Raw genomic sequence first — 24,810 nt, forward strand, 5'->3', positions numbered from 1 at the left:
GCTACATGTGAAAAAAGGAAACAGTGAAGACACAGGCATAATAACTACCAAGACCCCCCCTCACCTTGCACAATTCTTTGCTACTTTCCATATTCAAAGCAAAATGTTATATGAAATACACACATTTATGTTGAAAGAGCTGCAAAATTCTGCCTCTCCCCAATGGAGAATCCTGGTTAACCTTATATAAAACGTACTTAACAAAAATATCATTTTGGTTAAGACAAAAATCATTCGTATTAATACTTGTTAGATTTTAAACAAATATTTCCAATAGAGTTCATGATAATTTATTCAAAAAGCAAGAGAAAATACAGTTGAATGTCATGCAACACATCAGATGAAGAAATATGATTAGGATTGTTGTACTAGTTACAGTATAGTTTAGTCTATACAAAAAGAGGTTATACAAAGAAAATAAATATTTTGAATTCCTTTCCAGAAAATTATATATTTTAGATTTGATATGCTTTAAAAGGACATTGAAGTATTATTTAGAATTCACAAAAGAACCACTTCTTTTAAATTTGCTAAGCAAAACACAATTTCACAGTTTTACTACAGAAGATTTCTATGGAGTATGCTGATCTTTTATTCAATTAACAAAACATTGGTTTGGTAAACATTTGTGAGCAGCTAGCAATTTTTCATTTTTTACCTGGAGTGCACAAATTATTTAAAAGAGGGCAAGTTTGGCACTTTTATACTGATGTCACCAATATTAATATTTCTTGGGATCTCAGGAAGATTCATATTCTTTACAGCTGACACAGCCCGGGCTGGGGCTCCTGCTAAACCAGCCTGTATACAGAAGAAAAAGATACCACTAAGATGGTGTCCATTACAATTAACACTGAAGCATTACAATAAATTATAAAGACACGAATATTAAATATTAGAAAAACCAGGTGATATTTTGGATTGGAATGAAATGGAAAATTCTGAAATAGTCATCTGGAAAGGGGAAGTGGAAGCAGTTCACACAAAATCTAAAATATGGTTAATATGTGCAATGGCAACAATGAAAAATTAACATGTCTGTAAAATAATCAGTTTGAGGTTAATTAACATTAAAGCTCATGCTAGCTTTGATTTTTACTGTTTCTAGGTATTGCACCATATACAGTAAATAACTTGGGCCAGTTTTCTAATCCTTGCAAATGGTAAAATTGATAATTACTTCAGTATTGATAACATTCTTACAATATTAGATTTTAATCAAATTTTCAACATTATACAAAAATAAATTTTCACATGATTTTAACCAGCTGGGTGTTTAGCTTCAAGGTTCAAAAAAACCCACTAATTTGATCTAAATCTGTTCTAAGTATGTTTAGAAGTATGGATGCTAAACCACGATCTAATGAAATCCCTCACACATGGTGCTATCCTTTGCAAACTGCAGATATGTATAGCAAATTATTCCTGAACAAAACCTTACTAGAACCACAATCAAAATTAGGTCATTTTTCCCCATGCAGGAAAATAAAATTATTTTCTACATAAAGTACGATTAATTTTAAAGGATGTTGTTTCAGTTCAAATTCATTTTATTATTTCATCTAATACTTAGGCTTTAAGCCTTTGTTTTACTGTAAGAGGTAATATAAAAATAGTAATGCTATAGTATAAAGCTGTCGTAAACTGTTATCAGAATTCCTCAAATATTTGCAAGAGAACACTTCAAAATTGAATACATACTAAAACAAAATAAATGAAACTTTCCAAAGATGTTTAATAATTTGAATTTCCAAATACCATCTGACTATATTTATACATATTTTTACAATATTGAGATAATTATAAGGTATTTTAATATTGAGACATTACATGCCCTGGACTAACTTATATGAATAGTAAAGTACTCACAATTCATGTCTTTTATGACATTAAGCCTTTCTATATTTGCTTGGAACTTTGACATTCCGACACATAGAAAATCTTTCTTAGACTCCAAAAGCAGCTTTAGTTAGGGCTTTCTAGAAAAAAGCACTACTGTTTGTTTTCTATGATTAATACTTGCTAATATATTTCACTACCATTTTTTAAATAAATGCTCCCTGGCAAAAAATTTAATTTACAATATATATCACACTTGCATATGACTTCTATCTATCTATGCATCTGATTATTTCATTTCACAGCATTTACTTACTTTAAATATAAGTAATCTAAATTTATTTTAGATCAATCTTTTCTTTTTATGAAGAAAAAAAATGAAATGCTAACAGATCATAACATTGTTATAACCATGTTTGCATGAATATAAGACATGCCAAGTTCAATTAAATATTCCTAGGATTTGGGCCATTAATTCAGAATTTTTCATTAGCTGCCATTAATTTTTTTCTCTAAAAGTTCAGTTTGGTCAAGAATATTTAATCTTAACAGTATTTGCAAAATTAATAAACAGGATTATTGAGCAATACATTTAAATAGAGGTTAACATAATCTTGTGTAGAAAAACATAATTGCCTTGTTTTCCCAGGAAAATGCAATATCTGCTTTTTCAACAGCTGGAACTTCCAATTTTGTATTTTTGCAAGCAAGTGAAAAGCTCACCAGTGTCAAGCATACAAATATTTCCCTTTAATATCCATCCCATTTTTAATAGTTTTAGTAGACCTAAAACAATTTGATATTCCTTCACAGTGCAAAATAACATTGTTTGTAAAGATTCTTTGAACATTTTGTTTCTCTTAGTGCGTTTCCAAATACCAGAGAACTGTTTTGTTTTTTAAAGTAGACCTAAAACAATTTGATATTCCTCCACAGTGCAAAATAACATTGTTTTATAAAGATTATTTAAACATTTTGTTTCTCTTGGTGCATTTCCAAATACCAGAGAACTATTTTGTTTTTTTTTTAAAGGAAAAATAGTTTACACTCATTCTGGCACATACTTTCTTTAAGCAAGGAAAATGTGTGCATCTATATCTACTTAAATAAAACATATTTAGAAATAGTTCCTATGAACTAGGATTCCTGTCAGATATTAAAGATATTGATAGACAACATTAAATAGGATTTCCATGGCAAGAATTCGGTAGGTAGGTATTACTATAAATGGGGCAAACCACTTCAATTTTAGTTCACTGAACTGACAGCTGCCTTTATCCACCACCACAAATTAAAGTATGAACTAAAAATCACACTATACTTCTAAGACATAGTGAACTGTTCTGGAGTTATAATTACAGTAAGCAAAAAAATCTACCAATGATGCATAGCTATAGGCAACTGTGTTACACATGCATTTCTTTTCATGGGCCCATCCAATTAACATGGAAAGAAATAAAAGAGATGAGGAATATAACATTTAAAAAAACCAATCTTCTTCCATCACCCAGCTCATGATTATTGACTCCCTTTCTAGCTAAGTTCTATTTTGAGAGCTAGAAAGAAAGACAAAAAGTTATAGCAATTGACAAAGGGATTCAACATTCCTCATCTTAGCAGTTGAACTTGAATGCATCATTTAGTCATTTTCTTACATGCATTAGAAAAGTTATAAAATATTCTGTGGAGTTTCACAAATTACATCATAAACAAGTTTCTCATGGGCACATTTTTGTGATTCTAATTACCCAATAAGTAAAAACCAATCTGAATCTTAAACCTAAGGCATTGCTGATAATCTCATTATGAGCACAAATGTTCCAGCATGCCCACATGGTATTAGAAATACAGTGTGAATTTATATATAGCTAAAATTACAACTAATCAAATGACATTTGCCCAGCTGCTTTGTAATCTCAACTTAAATAACCACAAAAGTTTGATTTGTACTTCAAAATTCAATGGTAACTGAAAGACATAGGGTTGATTCTATAACAATATTCCCAGTAAGGGCATGGACAAGGGGTGACTGATTTCCTTTCCTATTCTTTGAAAACGTTCACAGATGGTAGCCTCTTAGTTTTGGCAAGATTCTTCCATTTATTTAGCTAATCAATCATCAGCATGATCTCTCACCCAATCAAACAGGAAGATTCCCCCAGGCGTCAAAAGTGTGTCTTTTCAGAGCTTAATTATGAAATGAGAGCTGGGAAAGTCACCTCTTGTCTCTCTGACTTTTACTGATATTTGTCTGAATCAAAACTATAACAAGTTGCCTTCAGTGATGCTTGTAATCACAAATTACAGACTGAGCACTCTTCCATGTTAAAAAGGCAGCACTAGTAATAATACATTTAACCCAGTAACACATGTAGGAAAGTCTTTCTAATTACAAAAACTGACATTTAGCAATGCAAAGCATATTTCAGATTCTTTTCAGGACACTATTTAGTAATATGGAAGTTGTATATTGTATTTCTTTTTTATACAGCACATTACATTGACACATAAGTGCTTAGCTTTATTGTTTGCTTAAATCATAATTATCCTCCAAATGACAGAATTGTAACAACTCTATTCCAAGTTTTTTTTACAAGATAAATGGATAGATCAACCTCCCAAGTGTTTGTGCTTGTTAAAAAAGGCAGATCCTTTTATATGCACTATTTTTTAAATTCATTTCTCCAACATATTTTATAATAGATATTATAACTGTTCATGTTTTCTATCAACCCTTCTTCCCAGAACAAGTATGATTCAAAGCAGCAGGGTTATGAATAAGATGGAAGGATGCAGTACAGAATATAAAAGTATGATTATGTTCTCTTCTCATGAGGTTAAATAAATGAACAGAATTAGAGAAAAAACAAAATGAAGTCTGCAAGTATATCAAAATGCCAAACAGATAGAACACTTACACATACTCTTAAAAATTTCAAGCACTTGGATCACAGCGATAGTAATGGATGGACATGAATTTTTTAAAAAATTTGATTTATCTCCTTTTAAGTTGCCAGACCCAAAAATAAAAACAGAATGCATATAAGCAAAAAAATAAAAGAGCAATATTACATAAAAATAAAGAAAGAACTCTTATCTTGAAGAATATATTTACAGAATAAAAAATGGACTGGTTGGAACACTCTTAACTATACTTTATTTATTGGAGGATCTAAAAGTGTATTTTAATTTTGGGCACTTTTAGCATGAACATGGGATATTGTGAAGCATACAAACCTTAATTGAAAATAGATACCTAGTTATATGATTTTTTTATGATCATAGGAGAAAATTATACAAAAATGTTTAGCTATTAAATGATATATAACATTTTCCTACAAAGAGTGATATAAATAACTATACTGTTTTAGGATTTTATATGCTACTGATTAAGATTATATCTGACAATTAGCATGGACTGAGCTTTAAATGCTTTCTTATTTCAGCATTCTCTCATTTGTTAGCAAATGTGATAAAACTTCCTTAGGAACAACTAGCCATAGTAAATCTTAACCAAATCAAAATGTATTGTCACTAATTTCTCAAAGCCCTAAAATGTTTTTCTCTTTTAAATATTATTCTTGTATTTAATTTCTTCAGATTTTGATTTTCAAAATGGATATCTAATTTACAATATTCATTGTTAAATAGTATTTGTATTTTTCTAACAAAAGTTCTCAAAGAGAAAAAGAGCTTATATAAAAACAGTATTTAAACCACAGTTGTTACTATGGCTGTCTAGTTAGATACATACAATTATTATTGGAGCTATCGAATTGTGTACATGTGTAATGCAACATAAAAGGTTTATATAGGAGCAGATACTGAGAGGGCTTGAAGGATGCTAATTGCATTTTGTCACATTAATGGTAATGGCTAAAAAATACAAAATTCACTTCAAAGCCATTACCTGCTATAAATTCCCTAGCATTATTGTGTACTTTTAAAAATTGGGAGAATTTTTTTTTACCACCAACCCTAACATAGAACATCCTGTGAAAACTGAGGATTTTACCTTTTAAATAATCTAATTCTCCACATCTTTTTTGCTATAATCTTATAAAACCTTATAAATTGCTCCTATTAGGGCGAGTCCCTGGAAAAGAGGTGGTGGCGGTAGGGATGGGGCAAAGAAATAGAATGTTTATACATAGAATGAATTTAGATGTCTTTCATTTGAACAAGGGGACCATTATATTCAATTCTTCAAAAATATTTATGTCTAACAACTGATTAATCTTAAAATTTAACACCTAACATGTGCATTCTCAGTAAGGATTAGAAATATCAACAGTTCTAAATAAATATTAAAGTATCGATGGTGACTAACATTTGATGGACTTCCACAATTTTTCCCTTCTAGAACATGAATTCTCAATGGCTGGCCTCAGTTTTAAGTGATATATCAAAGGTATTAAAATTATAGTAAAGGATAGCCAAAGCTTCTATTCATCCAGGATTTGAAATCAGCTTTAAATTTTATTTTCACATCTTTATTTTTTTTTAAAGAACAGATATAGTCTAACGGATATTAATCTAATTATAGACATAATATATAATTATGGTTAAGACAGATGCCTGGATATTCTAGAAAGAAACAAAAGGCATGGAAGAATAGAGTGGACATGACAGCTTTCTGATTTCTGACTAGCTGATTATAATCAAGCAATTGGAAACACCATATCTATACCAAATTGATTAGATGTTAAATTGTTAATGATAAGGGCATACAAATGATAAAATTATATTTGAAAGATAAAAATTCGAAAGCTGAACACTAATGGAAGGAGAAAACAAAAGTAAAAATATATGAAGTTAATGGCAATCTATTAAATACACTACAGCAATAAAAGATGAAGGAAACCAGCACAAAAAGTGGGCTACAAAGACTAATATGAGTTTATCAACACATAATTTTTGAGTCTGGCCTAATTTATCAATTGCCTTTGACATCATTTTGCTTTCCCTTATTTTAAAGCAGCACATTTTTTTCTGAAAATTAGCAATACCTGTATCTACCTGTCCTGTCTGGGAGACTGAAAGATAAAGGTCTGTAAAGAGAAGAATGGAAAGAACTAGAAAAGATCAGGTGGTTTGAAAAAATGAGGACTGACTTAAAACGACCAAATTCACACCCAGCTGAAGACTACAGAAAAAAACACAAGAATATCAGTTCTTCCAGGGAACACCTTCCATGTCACTGATAGTGCCTGACCCTTATCCCAAATCTTCCCTTTTATTAAAGTCTAAAGCTTTATTAATTTGGCTTATTTTTCTTTTGCAAAAAGGGTATCAAAAATGGACAAGTAAACTACCTTGTTAAGAGAAGCAAAAAATACTTCTGCTGTTGACATATGTTGGGAAAGCAAGACCTTCATTTCTTTGTAAACAGTTGTCTACCCATTTATTTTAAAGCAAGGCCATTCCCTCTGAACAAATTATCTAGGATTATTAGCTAGATTATGAAGTGAAGCCCAGCTGCCTAAAAGTGCAGCAAAAGTGACACTGCTATTGAATGTATTTGAAAAAATGGTATTTGAGTATCAACTAGAAATAATAGGGTCATGACTTGGTTTCAAAGACCCACATGCACTATTTTGTGCATATTATCAGGGCTCAACTCAATCCCAAAAAGTCATTCCACTTACACTTCAGGATAGTATACGGTGCAGTTGTGGAATAGGGAAAGAATCAATAACATGCATACATAGTGTGCAAGCAGAAGGGGTATTTTGGATCAAAGGCTAAAGATTAGGATTAGGAGAGGGCACAAAAACAACAGTATCTTCTCCAAAGTAAATACCAAGGAGGTGTTAAAGGTTTTTTTTTACTTCATTCAGATATTATATTGCCTTTTTTTCATTATTGATTTATTTTGCTCTGTAATAAGCACTGATAGAAAGTAAAAGTAGTGAAGTACCTGTCAAGTTTTATTTGCATACATAGAAAACAATTAATCATTCAGTGAGGCAACAGAAATTAAGATTAACCTGGCCACTAAACTGAAATACTTCATTATTTAAAACTTAGGAACAGGTTAATCCCTTAAAACATAATTTAATAAATAGGAACATATTTATATTTACTAAAACCGCACTTCAAAAAAGAATGAAGAGCTCATTTATCTCTTGAACCACTCAAAGAAATTACTGTATATTTAGACAAGTCTGGTTCCAATTTTATTATACCTTTATTAAGTTTTTGCCGCAGCATATAACCTCATAGCATAGGTATGCAAATTTCTGTGCTTCTCAGTCAGTGCTGCACAGCTCTTTAGCTAGAAAATTGCTCAAATAAAAATACTGATAAAAATGCAACCAAATGTTGAATAGAGATTTTATGAATTTTCAAAGCAAATTTACTTGAAAATAGTTTATCAATTGGGATACCTTTTTTATATGTAGCATGTATGATATATATTTTAATTATAAAGAGATAGAAAATACTGTACATGTCATACCTATTTATATATCACAATATTTATGTATCTGTTTCTATATTACAAATTTACCCAAAAGGAAGTCAACCCTGGGTCAATCTAATTGAAACTAATCCTGGAGATTGTCTACCTCCCTACTGCCCCATTAAATATTTACATATAACACATATATTTGTTTTTCTCTTTCTCTCTCTCCTTCAGTATATAAAACTGATAGATACCTGCATATGCATATATATGCATATGCTTTCTCTCTCACACATAACACATGTCCTTCTTTCTTTCCAGCAGAAATAGCAAATAAAGTAGCAGAAATGCAAATAAACGAAAGTGCAAGACAAAACAGAATGTAGAGGAAGCAATGGAAAGCAGCTGAACCAGGGAAAGAAAGAAAAACACAATTTACAGAAAACTCATCTGATATTTTGCACTGTGCTCAGCAAGCACAAATCTTGTGCATGCTTATTCTGTAGGGAGTGAAACTCAAACCAATATTTACTCTCAAACAGGAAAACAGGACTTTTAAAAATCAGTATGAAATCCAGTAACACTCAATTTCTTTTTAGTAGCTTCCACAGCAAACTGTGATAATGCCACAATCATGATTTACGCACACTGACATCAGATAAATAGCACAACCATCCTTGATGTCAGGGCACGTACATAAGTTGCAGCATTTGTATGATGATGACATCATGTTTGTTTTGTCATTTATCTCCTCCTCCCCGCCACCCACATTTTTGCACAAGATATGGGAAGGCATGCTAGCTGTTTCATCCTCTTGCCCTCCACTAGAGATGAGTTGCCATAGCAAGATAAAAGGAAGAAAGAATTCAGACCATCCATTATGCCTGCCTTACCAAGAGTCAGGAGAGAATAAAAATGTTCCAAGACCACAATTAGAAAGTAGCTTGCCTAAAGCTGACCTTGACTAGTTTAAGTAGCTGGCATTGTAGATGGAAAACATTCATGGACTCTGCATTTTTCTGAAGATAGGCAAAAGCAGTGGATACCAGCTTTTCTCAATCTCCTGCCTCTCTGTTCTAGCAATTCCCTTGGATTATTTGCAGACCGCTGCCTAGTTTCTTCCTTTTGGGTAAATATGGTGTAAAACTAGGTCAAATTAGAAAATAAGGCTTAACCAAAAGTGTTTGTCACTGAAACTCAGATATCTGCAATCTTGGCAGGTTTTCTTTTGCAAGCAAATAGCCATGACAGAGCAGGAAGAGAAACATAGTTCTGGGGCAGATGGAAAGCTTCTCTCCACAGGGTTGCTAAAGAGTAAATAAAGTTACTGAGAGGCAAAAGAATAGAAAATTTATTTAATGTTTCATTTACTTTGATATTAGGAGTTTATGATGTTATGGTTCTTTTGATATGTCCATTTTGTGGAAAGAAAATCAGTAGTTTTATTGATTATTTAACAAATGTTTTTACTTAGCTCTATATTGCACTATTCTTCAAAAAATTGAAAGTAATGCTATAACACAACATTTATCATTTTTAGAATTAGTTAAGGTTTTTAATCGTGTGTTCAATTTTTTTTAGACGCACATGCTCATCTTATTAACATTTTTAATTTGTTAATAATATACCATTTAACAAAGCACTCTAAAATAGGGTTTTCTCATTTTTTTTGCTCTGAAGGCTTATCTGGAACATAGAGAACATATTATGGGCACTTTCAAAAGTGACCTGTCAAAGCTTTTTCAGATTTGGCTTTAAGATGTAAACTTCAACTCCCAGAATTCCCTAACTAGTGCGAGCTGGGGAATTGTGGAAGTTGAAGTCCACTGGTCTTAAAGTTGCCAAATTTGAAAAACACTGGTCTGAACTATTCTAAGACTAAATTTAGCAGAAGTTAAGATATTTTAGGCTGCTCTTTGCCACACTTTTTAGCTTCTGAAGATTAAACAAAACATATTTCCAAACAAAGAAAATGGTTGGTGTTTTACAACATGCTAGCTTCTCATTTATTCTTTTAATTAAATGTATCTAAAAACATTAATATCAAATTGTGTACAGCACAACAAAAATGTGGTACACAACAAAAATGTATCTACACTATGATTATCATGGTTATTATGGTTTCATCATTTTAAACAAGCTTTAAGAGTCAAAAGCCTTGACTGAAGGAAGCTCAGAAATATTTCTATAGATAAATAAATGCAAATGGGAATCTGATAGAATAAAAATGAAATGTTCAGCTATTTAAACATTCAACAAAGGCTTTATCATGCCACATTCTAAATGCTAATTTGTAGCAATCAAAATAGCCAAGTATTAACAAGTAGATGACTACTTTGGATCATGCAACTGTATGATCATGCTCCAACTGGCTTTACCATCTTTCATTCTTACCTCAGATTTTTCCAGTTTATTTTGAGCATCAATCTGGGTGACTATTTCATTCATGTTGGTCTCCAAAACCATTCCACCCATCACCATTTCAGCCAGGATATTATGAACCTAAAAAGAACACCCAATAAACAACGGTTGACAGATTATATCAATCCATCACTAATACAGTTGTATTTTATTATGTTTTTTAAAAGTATGATTATCTTAACATAAATCAACTTTTCCAATATAATATTTGTAATAGATTAAATACACATTCCTTTCATCAGACGTACAAGTACAGTGTAGTACCAAGAATATTCAAATTCATATCCACACTTGCCTATGAAAAATCATTGGATGACTTGGGGACAGCCACTTGAAATCAACCTAACCTACCTCGTTGATTGCTGATGTGAGAGGTAGGGGGAATAGAGGAGTATTATACATACCTCTTTGAATTCCTAGAAGAAAAGTGGAATATAAATCTAATGAAAAGAATTTTATTGAAATCTAAACTTCTGATTGCTACATCAAGTAAAATAGATTTTTTAAAAAAATATATTCAAGTTTGTCAAGTTTTCATACCATGTGCTAAACATTTGACCAGTACAGGCAAAATAAAATGATGCAATTCAAGGAACATTTGTTTATGTAGGGGTAGATAAAAACCATAGTTAGAAGCTTCTGGCTTGCTACATTGTATGACCAATTTATTACTTTATTTTGACTTGGTCTACTTTTAAAAAAAATTTCTTATGGATAATGTATTGCTTTAGCTATGATTTCATCAAGTTATTAAGATAATACTGAAATATGGTTGCCTTGATAAAAGTTATTCATGAAAGAAGACAGGGATGACACCTAGAAATATACTGATAAATGTGTAACAAATGGCTCTGCCAGTTCCACTGTCATTGCCATGCTGTCACCAAGCAGCTGACGGGTGCACTAAATGTCACAGTTCAGCTCTACTCTCAAGTAATTTACAAAATTCCTGAAAATTTTAACAATCGGCTCTCACAAACAGGTACAAGCTGACATAAGAATACCACTATTTTCCCTTGGATGACTAAACCAATCTGTCCTAATCTGGGTGATTTTTTGACATGACTTCTCAGAATTCCCCAACAATCAAATGCTAAAAAACTTTGGGATTAAAATCCACATATTGGGAGACTACGAAGGTTATGAAAGCCTGTGCTGAGTTAACAGAAAAGATCTTCAGGATAGGTACAGAGTTTTAGTTATCTAAATTGTATAATCCACCTGGACACAGTTAAATTATAGCTGACTGTAGAAATTTCAATATAAAAGGAAAACCACAACATTCTAATTAGTTGAAAACAGAGACAGCAACATACTATTCCAAATATAGTACTGTATGTGGAAGAACAATCATTATTTTTGATTTATTTACAGCATAGTTTTCTGAATCTTGAATTTAGAATATAATATTCAAGAGGCTGATTTCAAATAGAGCATGCAAGGATTCCATTATTAATAACTAGAATGTATTGTATGTAATCATTTTATACTTCTTTGTAAAGAAATTCTACAGAATGCCACAAATGTTATTTAATGTTTCAGTAAACTAAAAATTACTACCATATCTATAATTGAAATTTGAAAAAAAGATATCTGACAGAAGCAGAAACACCTGGCAGAAACAAATGTTTCTTGTCAGAATATTGTGACTTTATATTACCGAATTTCACCACAGTACCTTATCCACATGGAAAATTAAATCCAGTTCACAGACATTTTCAAAACACTTGTCTAAAGTTTCTACAAAAACCTGTAAAGGAAAAAAATAAAGGGTCAAAGATGAATAGCAACTCATCCTCAACTTTAAGAACAAACATGGAAATCAAGTACTGTATTGTTTACTATAAAGAATTCAGGAAGTCAAATATATCTATATGCCTTGTCTCTTGGAAGGTCTCAGAAATATTACAGATAGTCCTTGTTTATTAACTGCAATTCAGACTGGCAGTTTTGTTTCAAAGCAACATAGTGGTAAACTGAAAAAAATCACGACCTCACCAATTTATAATGGCAGTCCTGGTAGCGGTTAAGCACGATGTCATGTGATCATCACTTGCAACTCCCTGCTGGCTTTCCCATTGACTTTGCTTGTCAGAAGCCTATGGTGAAGCTTGCAAACAGCAATCATGTGACTGTGAGACATTGTGACTGTCATAATTGTACACAAGTTGCCAAGTGCCTGAATTGCAATCACATGACTGTGTGGATGCTGTGATGGCTACAACTTCAAGAATTGGTCATAAGCCCTTCTGTTCAGCACTGTCTTAACTTTGAACATTGCTGCACGAATGGTCATTAAGGAAGGACTACCTGTAAAGAGATCAAATTTCATTAACATAACGATCTAGCACTTACATAGAAATGTAACCTCCTGTATTTCATTCTAATTCCTATTTTAAAAATGCAAAAGGCCTCAATTATTGCCTAAAAACATTTTAGTCTACTACTAACATTAATTTCAACTGGATCTATAACAATTAGGCTACTAATCTATATAGGATAATTTTGTAGTAGACAATTAGCATCATTTTATTGCTGCCATTTAGGAGCAATAACCTACTGCTACAAACATCCAAAAAAAGCTGGTTTATATTTTTATAAAATCAGAAACTTAATTTGTACCAAAAAGGCCACTGTAAAAAATATGGCATATACTGAATGTATGGTATCAGTATATATACATATATTCTAAAAAAAACCCTCAGATGTTTGCTTTCAACTTCATTTCAATTTGGCCAAGGATAACACCAGCTGTTCTTTGCTTGCTCACTTTTCATCTGTGCATTTCTAATCTTATTGTATTAGGTTGTTGCTTTTTTGGTCAGACTAGCATTATCTTAACTTTTTAATTAGCAATATGGCTAGAAAATTAATTACAGCCTGATATCAAGCATTTCTAACTATACTTAGGAACTCTTATTATAACTATAAGCATAAAATTGGATTGGAAACTTTCCCAGCAAAATATGGTGGACATTATTTCAGCTATGGCATAAATTTGACCCATCTGTTTAGGAATGGAGTTTGTTAAGAGTTGAACTCATATTTTGTTTTGAAACAAGGTTATTCCCTTTGTTTACATAAAAGGATTTATGGTTGCCAATGCAATTAGTGATTCTTCTTCCTTCAGCACTCACCAACCTACAAGACCAATTTTGAATATTGCTCCAAGTTAAAAATGTAGAAACTAACAGGCTACAAAATACCAGTGTCAGGCATATTTTTATTTTGAAGAAAGTCTCTGGGTTCCATTCACTTTTACCTTCACCAACCTAAAAAGAAACTACTTTGTTATTGTTAGAAAAAAACAGCATTCTAGTTGTAGTACTTATAAGCATCACTACTTATTGCCATTCAGACATATATGAAGCAATTTTAATTTTAATCCAACTTTTTTTTCCCATTGTAAAGAAATACTATCACTCTATATCTCCATTCTGCATCATGTAGCAAAGTCAAACACACATTTCTAATTCACAAGATGTACAGTATGCATTACATTTCTGACTTCCTCTCTCTATATTACATATATATGCTAGACAATCTGGGCTTGTTCAATTTAACTATAGTTTGAGTATGGCCACAGCTTTCTTGTGCAATCTAAAACAGAAATGAAGGCTTGCAAATTCTTTTTTGTAGTACTAGAGCAAGGGTCTTCAAGCTTGGCAAGTTTAAGACATGTGGACTTCAACTCCCAGAATTCCTAGGCTAATATGACTGGAAGAAGAATTCTGGGAGTTGAAGTCCACAAGTCTTAAAGTTGTCAGGTTTGAAGACTCCTGTACTAGAGGATTGAAAAAACATTAATTTTACCTAATTTTCATGGTAAAACAGCCTATTCATCAATCAATATTTTAAAAATCAGCTTACAATATTTGTAGTGATTTCTGCAGATGAATCCTTGTTAGAGAATGAGAAGGGCAACTTGTTTGTCAAAGACTTCAGACTTGGCCTGGAATTTTGGATTTGTAACCCAGACACCTTGACCACGATTGACATTTCTCAATCCCTTAATGAGACAAATATTTTTGCCAGATAGGAAAGCAAATTCAGAATTGGAAAAAAAAGTTTAAAAAGTCCAGTGGTGCTAGACATTTCTTCTAATGGAATATATAGAGCTCCTACTGAGTTTAGAATAGTAGCCCTTAACAATAATAGCCCTTAACAAATGCATAGTTGCTGAGAATAAACGTTATTTGTAGCATTATGTTCCTGTCTCCAGTGCTTATTTCCTTAGCTCACCTCAAGATTATTCATTTACATCAATACCTCTCATTTTTGTTTGCTGGACATGAGCCCCCATGTGGATTTTTGACTACTTATCTTTTTGATTATTTATGTCAGGGGTGTCAAACTCAAAACTTGCGGGCCAGATGCAGCCCATGATGTGGTCAGATCTGCCCCGCGGGGCCGTCCTAGTCTATCCAATGCAAAGAGGAAAGATCGGGCCAGCGTGGCTTCAGCCCAGTCTACCCAGTGCGAAGAGGAAAGATCAGGCCAGCATGGCTTCAGCCCAGTCTATCAAGTGTGAAGAGGAAAGATCAGGCCAGCATATCTTTGGCCTGGTCTACTCATTGAGAAGGTGAAAGATCAGGCCAGCATGGCTTCGGCCCGGTCTACCAGTGTGAAGAGGAAACATGCCAGCAGTTTGGGGAGTGTCATTAAGACTGCCATGCCCATCTGGCTGGCCACACCCACCTAGTTGGCCAGACCAGACCAGTCCCCACTCCCTTGAAGTCAACCACAGTCCTGAAGTGGCCCTCAATGAAATTGAGTTTGACATCCAATTTATGTCATCATGTACAAACTTTGCTTATCAAATCCTACAGTCAGGTTTCCACTATCTGTAAAGATACCTATTTGTTAAATACCAGAAATAGTATCCTATTTGTAATATGCACAACATACCACAATTTTAATTTTAGTGTATGGTAATTCTTTCAATTAGAAATCTGAGAAATGTAAGTATCATGCTTGCATAAATCTCTAATTTTGCTGTAATAATATCCTGCTTTCTGTTGCTTGTTAAACTCAAATAGCAGCACCAAAATTGCTGCACAGGTCTGTTTTCCAAAAAATTTAGAAAAATAAAAATCATTTGAGGAAATACTTTGCTCTGGATCTGCTTCCTGAAGCTGTGCAGCAGATGCTTGAAGCAGTTGTCTTGATATCCTCCTATGAGTATCTGTGTGCATTTGCAAAAGACATTTCTGGGAACATGTATTTTGTGATGGCCTTAGAATAGCTGTGCATGTCATGTTTTCCCCAACAGTCTTGAATGGAAATGCCACAAAAGACTCCAGTAACTTCTTATAAATATCTTAATTGTAGAAAAAGCTACGAAGTAATATGAAATAATTCCTTCAGCTGCTGTATATAAACAAGTTTTGTATATAGCAGGTTCAGCATCATAAGTTTGTACTTCTTTCTCCTATCCACCCTATGCAATGAGTTACATGAGCTTTCTTTGAGGCAGGAAGCATAGATTCCACTTAGATAACCACCAGATCTAATTTTTTTAAAAAATCCTCTGACCATGTAAGAATGGATTACCTCAGTGTTGTGGGTTTGAGTTGTTGCTTTCTGGTACAAGAGCCGATTTAGAGTAAAACACATCATATTATAATGATGTGAGTATGTTACAAACTTTGTAAGCCTAATATCAAAATAGTTGCTTTTACTAATGAGAAAAGTTACACTAAGTCATTATGCCACCCTAAAAGTATTATTGTAATAGGATAAAATAAGACTATTCAAGCATCTGTACAAGTAAGTATGTTAAAAACTCTAATTCTACAAATCACAATGTATTACGTAGACAGCTTTTTAAAGACAGCAACAATGCACATAGAAAGACTGATGGAAAGCTAAGGCAAGGATATTAGGGAAATTAAAGCTACATAACTGCAAACATGAATGGAAGCCACTAAAAATATACACTTTGTAGTTTGTCAGTGAATCAAGGGACATTCATTTTCAAATCACCGCAATCAAAAAAGTAAATAAAATTAGACTCTAAGTTAGCACCTAGCTCCCTCTACTGCTTTATTCTGAAACCAACAGTTAACAAGTTTATACACAGTTGTGCTCATAAGTTTACATACCCTGGCAGAATTTATGATTTCTTGGCCATTTTTCAGAGAATATGAATGATAACACAAAACCTTTTCTTTCACTCATGGTTAGTAGTTGGCTGAAGCTATTTATTATCAGTCAACTTTGTTTACTCTTTTTAAATCATAATGACAACAAAAACTACCCAAATGACCATGATCAAAGGTTTACATACCCTGGTGATTTTGGCCTGATAACATGCACACAGGTTGGCACAAAGATGTTTGAATGGCTATTAAAGGTAACCATCCTCACGTGTGATCTGTTTTTTTGGTAGTGTGTGTGTGTGTGTGTGTGTGTGTGTGTGTGTGTAAAAGGTCAATGAGTTTCTGGACTCCCGACAGACCCTTGCATCTTTCATCTAGTGCTGCACTGAAGTTTCTGGCTTCTGATTCATGGGGAAAGCAAAAGAATTATCAACGGATCTGCGGAAAAAGGCAGTTAAACTGTATAAAATAGGAAAGGGATATAAAAAGGTATCCAAGGAATTAAGAATGCCAATCAAGCAGTGTTCAAATACTAATCAAGAGGTGGGAAATTAGGGGTTCTGTTGAAACCAAACCACGGTCAGGTAGACCAACTAAAATTTCAGCCACATCTGCCAGGAAAATTGTTCGGGATGCAAAGAAAAACCCACAAATAACTTCAGGTGAAATACAGGACTCTGAAAACACGTGGTGTGGCTGTTTCAAGATGCACAATAAGGAGGCACTGGAAGAAAGATGGGCTGCATGGTCGAGTCACTAGAAAAAAGCCATTACTACACAAATGCCACAAAGTATCCCACTTACAATACACCCAACAGCACAGAGACAAGCCTCAAACCTTCTGGCACAAAGTCATTTGGAGTGATGAGACCAAAATTGAGCTTTTTGGCCACAACCATAAATGCTACATTTGGAGAGGAGTCAACAAGGCCTATGATGAAAAGTACATCATTCCTACTGTGAAACACGGAGGTGGATCGCTGATGTTTTGGGGATGTGTGAGCTACAAAGGCACAGGAAATTTGGTCAGAGTTGATGGCAAGATGAATGCAGTATGTTATCAAAAGATACTGGAGGAAAAGTTGCAGCCCAGAAGCTGCGAATGGGATGTACTTGGACATTCCAACATGACAATGATCCTAAACACAAGGCCAAGTTGACCTGTCATTGGCTACAGCAGAATAAAGTGAAGGTTCTGGAGTGGCCATCTCAGTCTCCTGACCTCAATATCATTGAGCCACTCTGGGGAGATTTCAGAAGTAAAGTTCATGCAAGACAGCCCAAGAATTTACAGGAACTGGAGGCTTTTTGCCAGGAAGAATGCACAGCTATATTACCATCTGAGAAGATAAAGAGCCTCATCCACACATACCTCAAAAGACTTCAAGTTGTCATTGATGTTAAAGGGAGCAATACACCATATTAAGAACTGGGGTGTGTAAACTTTGATCAGGGTCATTTGGGTAATTTCTTTTAAAAAGAGTAAACACAGTTGATTGATAATAAATGGCTTCAGCCAACCACTAACCATGAGTCAAAGAAAAGTTTTTGTGTTATCATTCATATTCTCTGAAAAATAGCCAAGAAATCATAAATTCTGCCAGGGTATGTAAACTTAAGAGCACAACTGTACCTGGAAATTCTCACTTTGGAACATTCTTCAAGAATTTATTTTCAGATGATTAATGATGGCTGAGGTATTGGCTGTGTGTCTATAGCAGGTATTTATATGTATGATATTCAGTTTTGTTCAGGTATTTTCCCGCGTTATTATAGTTGTGCTTTCAAAGTTGTAGCAACGTTTCGGCAGAATCTCATCTGCCATCATCAGGCATCATCAGAAGCCTGATGATGGCAGATGAGATTCTGCCGAAACATTGCTACAACTTTAAAAGCACAACTATAATGACATGGGAAAATACCCAAACAAAGCTAGATAGATAGATAAATAGATAGATGATAGATAGATAGATAGATAGATAGATAGATAGATAGATAGATAGACAGACAGACAGACAGACAGACAGACATATACATATATATATATACACACACACACACACACACACACACACAAAGATATGCAATTATTTAATTCACAGAAGTTAGGAGGTCCAAGTATAGTCAGAGAAAAATGTCTGAGATATCTTCTTTATGTAAGCAATATAAAAAATTGTATAAAACTTCATGTTTTATTTAAAGCTATCTGGGGTAGCATATGAGCCCACACTTATATATATAATTATAGCATAATTAGAGGTATTACCCACATAAGCCTAAGTGGGAGACCCTGGGAAGAAGTACCTATTCAATCAATTTACCACACATACTTGATGGACTCTGTGGATTCTAGGCAGAATTATTTCTGAAATTCTAATGGATGGTTTTACATGGCCTTGCTGCTAGTTGGAGGAAGGCGGCAAGTAAGTTCAAGTAAATTGCACCTATGTGGATTTTTCTCTGCTTATGAATCCCAGAGTGTTTCCTGTTGTTCAGATATGCTACAGAAGATGAGACAGCAGAAAAGATGCCCAGAGATGCAATTTATTCTATGCAAGCTTTCCCTTGAAAATCACCTGGAAGCTACAACTGGCCCATAATGAAGTGATATAAATAACTGCTACTCTGCAAGCTGTAAAGCTTCCCTATAGGCTTCTGATTTAAAATTCCAGCTTTGTCCTTCATTACCTTCCCCCAGATACCTACTCCTTTACTAGGTTATATATCAATGTGAGAATAGGGAACTTGCAGGCAAGTGAAACAAACAAAATGTAAATTTTGTTTTGCAACAGCAAAGGATTATGATTAAATACAATACATTTTGAAATAACGGAGAACTAGAGATACTCAACATACTATGTTTCGTTTAGTAACCCAAGTTACAATGGCACTGAAGAAAATGACTTATGATCGTTTACCCCACTTAGGACTGTTGCAGCATCCCCATGGTCATGTGATCAATCAGAATAGAGCTGGAAGGGATATTGGAGGTCTTCTAACCCAACCCGCTACTCAAGCAGGAGACCCTATATCATTTCAGTTAGGTGGCTCTCCAGTCTTTTCTTAAAAACTACCAGTAATGAGATCCACAACTTCTGAAGGCAAGCTGTTCCACTGGTCAATTGTCCTGTTATGAAATTTCTCCTTAATTCCATGTTGCTTCTCTCCTTGATTAATTTCCATCGTTTCTTGTCTTGCTTTCTGGTGCTTGGGAAAATAAGTCGACCCCCTCTTCTTTGTGGCAGCCCCTCAAATATTGGAATACTATTATGTCACCCCTAGTTCTTATTTTCTCTAGACTAGCCATACCCAATTACTGCAACCATTCTTCCAATGTTTTTATTTCCAGGCTTGTAATTATCTTAGTTGCTCTTCTCTGCACTTTTTCCAAAGTCTCAACATCTTTCTGCAACATGGTGCCCAAAACTGGATGCAGTATTCCAGGTGTGATCTTATTAAGGATTTATAAAGCGGTACTAATACTTCACATGATTCAGACGCTTGGCAACTGACATATATGTATAAGGGTTGCAATGACCCAGAGTCAAATGATCACTTTTTGTGACCTTCTGACAAGCAAAGTCAACTGTGAAGCCAGATTTACTTAACAATCATGATATTAAGTTAACATTTGTAGTAATTTGCTTAAGAACTGTGACAAGAAAGATTGTAAAATGGGACACAATTCACTTGTCTCGCTTAGCAACCAAAAATTTGGGCTCAGTTGTGGTTGTAAATCGAGGACTACCTGTAATCTTTTACAAACTTAAAATTATCTACCTTATATTCATTTTATCATGTCATTTTCCAATTACAAAGAAGTATGACCAAGATTTTTTTATGACATTCCAAAAGATGTTTTAGAGCTTACATCAGCTCCTTAACCTTTGTATTAGGATGTTACAACTGTAGTAATTTCCTGCTAGTTGTACTAATACCTAGCATTGAGAACATATTCAAATAAAAATAGTGAGAAATTTGAAAATGTAAAGTCAATGAGTAAGAGATCAGTTTGTAATCCAATTACAGTATTATTTTAGCAATATACTAGTTCTCAGAATTTCTAATCTCCTTCATTATCAAGTAAAAAAAAACCAAAAGCAACGGAATACAATATTGTGGCCCTCTCATAGATGACTTACTTGTATTAGGTCTAAAATGCCAAGTTCACTTTCTGAAGAATCAACGCAGAAAACAAAATATAATGTAGCATAATGGCGATATATCAATTTGTTGTCAGATCCACCTATTAATCTAAAACAGAATACAGTGTCAAAGAGCAATTAACAACATTCCAATGGTCTTGGTTGGTAGCTAAGAAAGAAAAACAGGACGCATAATTATTGCAAAAATAATAATGAAGGGTGTCAAAGGCAACACATTAATGTTCAAAGCATTTAAACATATTAGTAGATAGATCTTCTAAGACATGTTTTACAATGGGATTGATTATCTTTTTGCAGCCAGGGACTGCAAGTTTTTTAGAAATACATTAAACACATGGGAGAAACAATAATTAAATCTTTGGTGGGGGTGGTTTAAGTAAAACAGAAACAATATGCCTTAGCTCAGTGTTGGTGAACCCTTTCGGCACCGAGTGCTGAAACGGGAGCGCATGCACGCAGGAGTGCCAAAAAACGGAAGAGTAGCTCCCTGGAACACACGTGCGGGAGCCCTGGAAACTGGAAGAGCAGCTCCTCCAGTGTACATGCACACAACGGGAAGCTGATGTACACGTCAGCCATCTGGTTTTTGGCACGCATGCGCACGTGAAGATCAGCTGGAACATCAGAAACTGGAAGGCCAGCTTTCAGGTGGGTGCATGCATGCCGGGGAGCTGCTCTTCCAGTTTCCGGCACTCTGCGTGCGAAGACCAGCTCTGCATGCACTTCTAGCATGTGTGCCATAGGTTCACCATCACGGCCTTAGCTTAAACTTAACTGTTGGGTTCCTTTTAAGCAGGAAAGGGTTGTGCTGGCACAATTTGGTAGTTTGTTGTTAAATGTCAGACCTAACTCTGAGAGCTGGGGTAGCAGACCACATGCAGGTTATCATTTTCTATCTCGTTGAACAAAAAGATGCAAATATATGGAGAATCAATCAATAATATTCAAAAGTTGTGCACAAGGCAGCTATTCAACAAAGGTATTATATCGTGTTTACAACACAATAAAATATGAAAAAAATAGAAAGTTCTTAGACAAGATCTAGAATGACTAAGAGACTGAATCTGCAAATTGAGTGCTAATGAGGATTTAAGATCACATAATAATAGTCTAACCAAACATTTACATGTTTTTCAATAAAGGAGTTCAACTATGTCAATCCCTGTGACTTAAGGTTCAGATTCTGCTTCCAGCTAATGATATCAGAAAAGTGTGAAAGAACCCAAATGCCATGTTTCTAGTTGTACAGGTTCCATTATTTCTTTCTCTCAATCTTTTTATGTCTATACTGTACATCTCCAGAACAGGGTTTGGTAAAGTATCAGGCTAGGTATAGATTAGTTTTCTGTTTCATTTTATGTTACTACTTTAGACCAACTCTCAACACCATGTATATATTGCAATGAGTCTAGCTTCTAATTTGATCATACTTACAAGCCTCCTTCTAAGAAATTACAAACATTTTCATCACGTTTTGATACTAAATGGAATGTTTCTCTGATAATCTGTTGTTGTATATCTTCACTCTGAAAATAAAGGAAATATGTTGATGTTTCCAAATACAAGCATTCCTGTGTCATCATATATAACACTACAACTTTTATAACAAAAACATATGTATTAAAAATGTAAACATCCTATTGCCAATGATGCTAGGTGATTCAAAAGTAAAAATATTTTCTTTGCAAAGGAAAGGGACAAAAATAAAAGATGACAAGTATCAGACAGGAATAAAAAAGAAACAAGCACACTCAACCCAAGGGGGCATTATTCACCCTTGCAAAATGCCTTGGGAAGAGCTTAAATAGCCACTGAAAAGCTGTTGTGTTGTCACAGTTAATGCCAGACCAGAGCCAAACAGACTTATGTTAAAACCTTCAAAAAATTCACTGACTCATTGTGGGACTTTAAACACTTTGGAATGCTGTTCCAGATGAAAATATATGCTGTACTGAGCATTTGGAGGAAAGTTCAAATGTAATATTTTATGTCTACATTATATAAAATTATATCTTATAAACTTAGTGAATCAGATTTTCTATTCAATATCCAGATTTGTTCCAATGTTGGGTAAATCCTTTGGAACAGATCTAAGCTGATATGCCAAGTTCTTGATCATTCTATTTAATACTCCCCATAATAAATCTTTTTCATATTTTTTAATTTGTGGCCACTAAGCCACTTTTGATAGCATATCTAGTTTAACCAGAATAAGTAAAGATGTTGTAATAAAAGTTTTGTGTAAACATTCCAGAGTCACTTGATAAGAAGGGCAGTGTAGAAGCTTAACATATAAAGATCTACTGTGAAAACCCTTGCTCTATCTCCATGCTCCTGCTTAATTCCTAAAAAACATATTTTCACATGTAGCCACTCCTTTAGGAAGCTAGCATACATTCATGATTTATTGCATATCCATGTTACTAATCAGAACTGGCATATTTACATAACAAAACATTCACACATATTATCCACAGTTGGTTACACGTACATTTTTCTATATATCGGCAAAGCCACATTATATCAATTTTAACAGAAAATAAGCAACTCTTTAAAGTTTTGCATTTCTCTTTGGTAAACATGCATTTGCTGTTGTTTTCTCTCTCCCATCAGGTACCTAATAGCAGCAAGCTAAACACTCAACTTTTTAATTTATAACAATGCGCAGGACCAACTTGAACAATCCAAATGCTGGCTAAGCATTGTATATCATCAACTTGAAAAAAAAGCTTTAGTTCTCAGGCAACATGAGAAGTTCATTGCATCCAGCCAGGTTCTCCTGTTTATTACCTTACCTTTAAAAAAAAAAAAGCTTCAAAGTTGTTGCAATCAGATTACAACCTGTATCATTCCCAACCCATTTGGCCAATGGTGAGAGGTTGGAAGCTCCAGGTGGGCAAAGTTGCACAGCAACCTGGCTGGGAACAACAGGAGCTGCAATCCCCAAACGTTTAGAAAACAGCAGATTGCTACAGCGGTCATATATTTATTTTAAAAATTTTTTAGTTAGATTTCCTTTTTTTTTTTTTTACTGTTTTGACTTCGCTCTTTAATTTTCCTTCGTAAAGCGAAGTTATAAACACAAATCCATATCTTTACGCTTCCTGAACCTCCTTCAGATTTGCCCGTTCAGGTGTGTCCTTTATTTTTCCCCTTCAAATGCGGGCACTTGCACGTATCAGAAACAACCGCTCTTAACTCAGCTGCTGCTTCTGCAGTTCGTGCAACCTGAGACCCGCCGTTATCTTCTCCGTCTCTCGCGCAGAGCCGTTAAGAACAAGCCACTAGATAAGAAACCCTGAAGGATCCGACGGGGGGGTAGCGCTATTACACACGTAAACATCTAGCCCAAAAGCCCCCTCCCGTCCTTTCCTCCTAGAGCCGAATCGGGTTCCTTAATCTTGCGCTGGTCGCAAGACGGAGGCTTTTGAGGGAAGGCTTTTCAGCCTGCTTAGCACTGACTTCCTCGTTACAGCGTCGAGACATTCCCAGCCCAATCCGCGCCTTCAGGCGACTTGGACGGAGCCCGTTTCCTGGGCTCGTCCCGAATGATAAACCCACCGCCTAAAAGCGGGTGGCTAATTAATGGTTTTCCAGGCGTCGTGCGAACGCAGCCCTTTTCCCCTCAGCCATCCAAGGCCGGCCTCTTTCCCCTCCCGACACTCACGTAGCGCTGGTAGAATTTGGAAAGGCGCGGCTTCCCATGGTTGTTGAAAATGAGGATCGCCTTAATCATGGTGAGGGCGGCGGTTGACGACCCCCCCAACTGAGGCACGAGGAGGGGGGGTTCGCGTACCCCACTTTGCGGCGCGCGACACGGCAGAAGGAAGCCCCTCCCCTGCTCCGCTCTGTCCCCACCCTCTCTAAGCCCCGAGCG

At 34.6% G+C, this 24,810-nt stretch overlaps 1 protein-coding gene across 2 annotated transcripts; it reads right to left on the reverse strand.

Annotated features, from left to right (window-relative positions):
- Positions 1-267: 267 nt before the first annotated feature.
- Positions 268-24,803, reverse strand: AP3S1 (adaptor related protein complex 3 subunit sigma 1). Of its 2 annotated transcripts, XM_087926931.1 has the most exons (7): positions 24,601-24,803; positions 22,368-22,459; positions 20,910-21,021; positions 12,345-12,416; positions 10,640-10,747; positions 6,849-6,890; positions 268-801 (listed from the first exon to the last, which is right to left on the reverse strand). In XM_087926931.1, exons 1-6 carry the CDS (start codon positions 24,667-24,669, stop codon positions 6,855-6,857), a joined length of 489 nt encoding a protein of 162 aa, XP_087783057.1. In that variant the 5' UTR covers positions 24,670-24,803; the 3' UTR covers positions 268-801; positions 6,849-6,854. The 2 variants fall into 2 exon arrangements, with proteins under 2 accessions (XP_087783057.1, XP_026575987.1); XM_026720202.2 differs by lacking the exon at positions 6,849-6,890.
- Positions 24,804-24,810: the final 7 nt, after the last annotated feature.

Source organism: Pseudonaja textilis, chromosome 2 (assembly GCF_049901715.1).
Source record: "Pseudonaja textilis isolate UNSWEBS1 chromosome 2, rPseTex1.2, whole genome shotgun sequence".
NCBI lineage: Eukaryota > Metazoa > Chordata > Lepidosauria > Squamata > Elapidae > Pseudonaja > Pseudonaja textilis.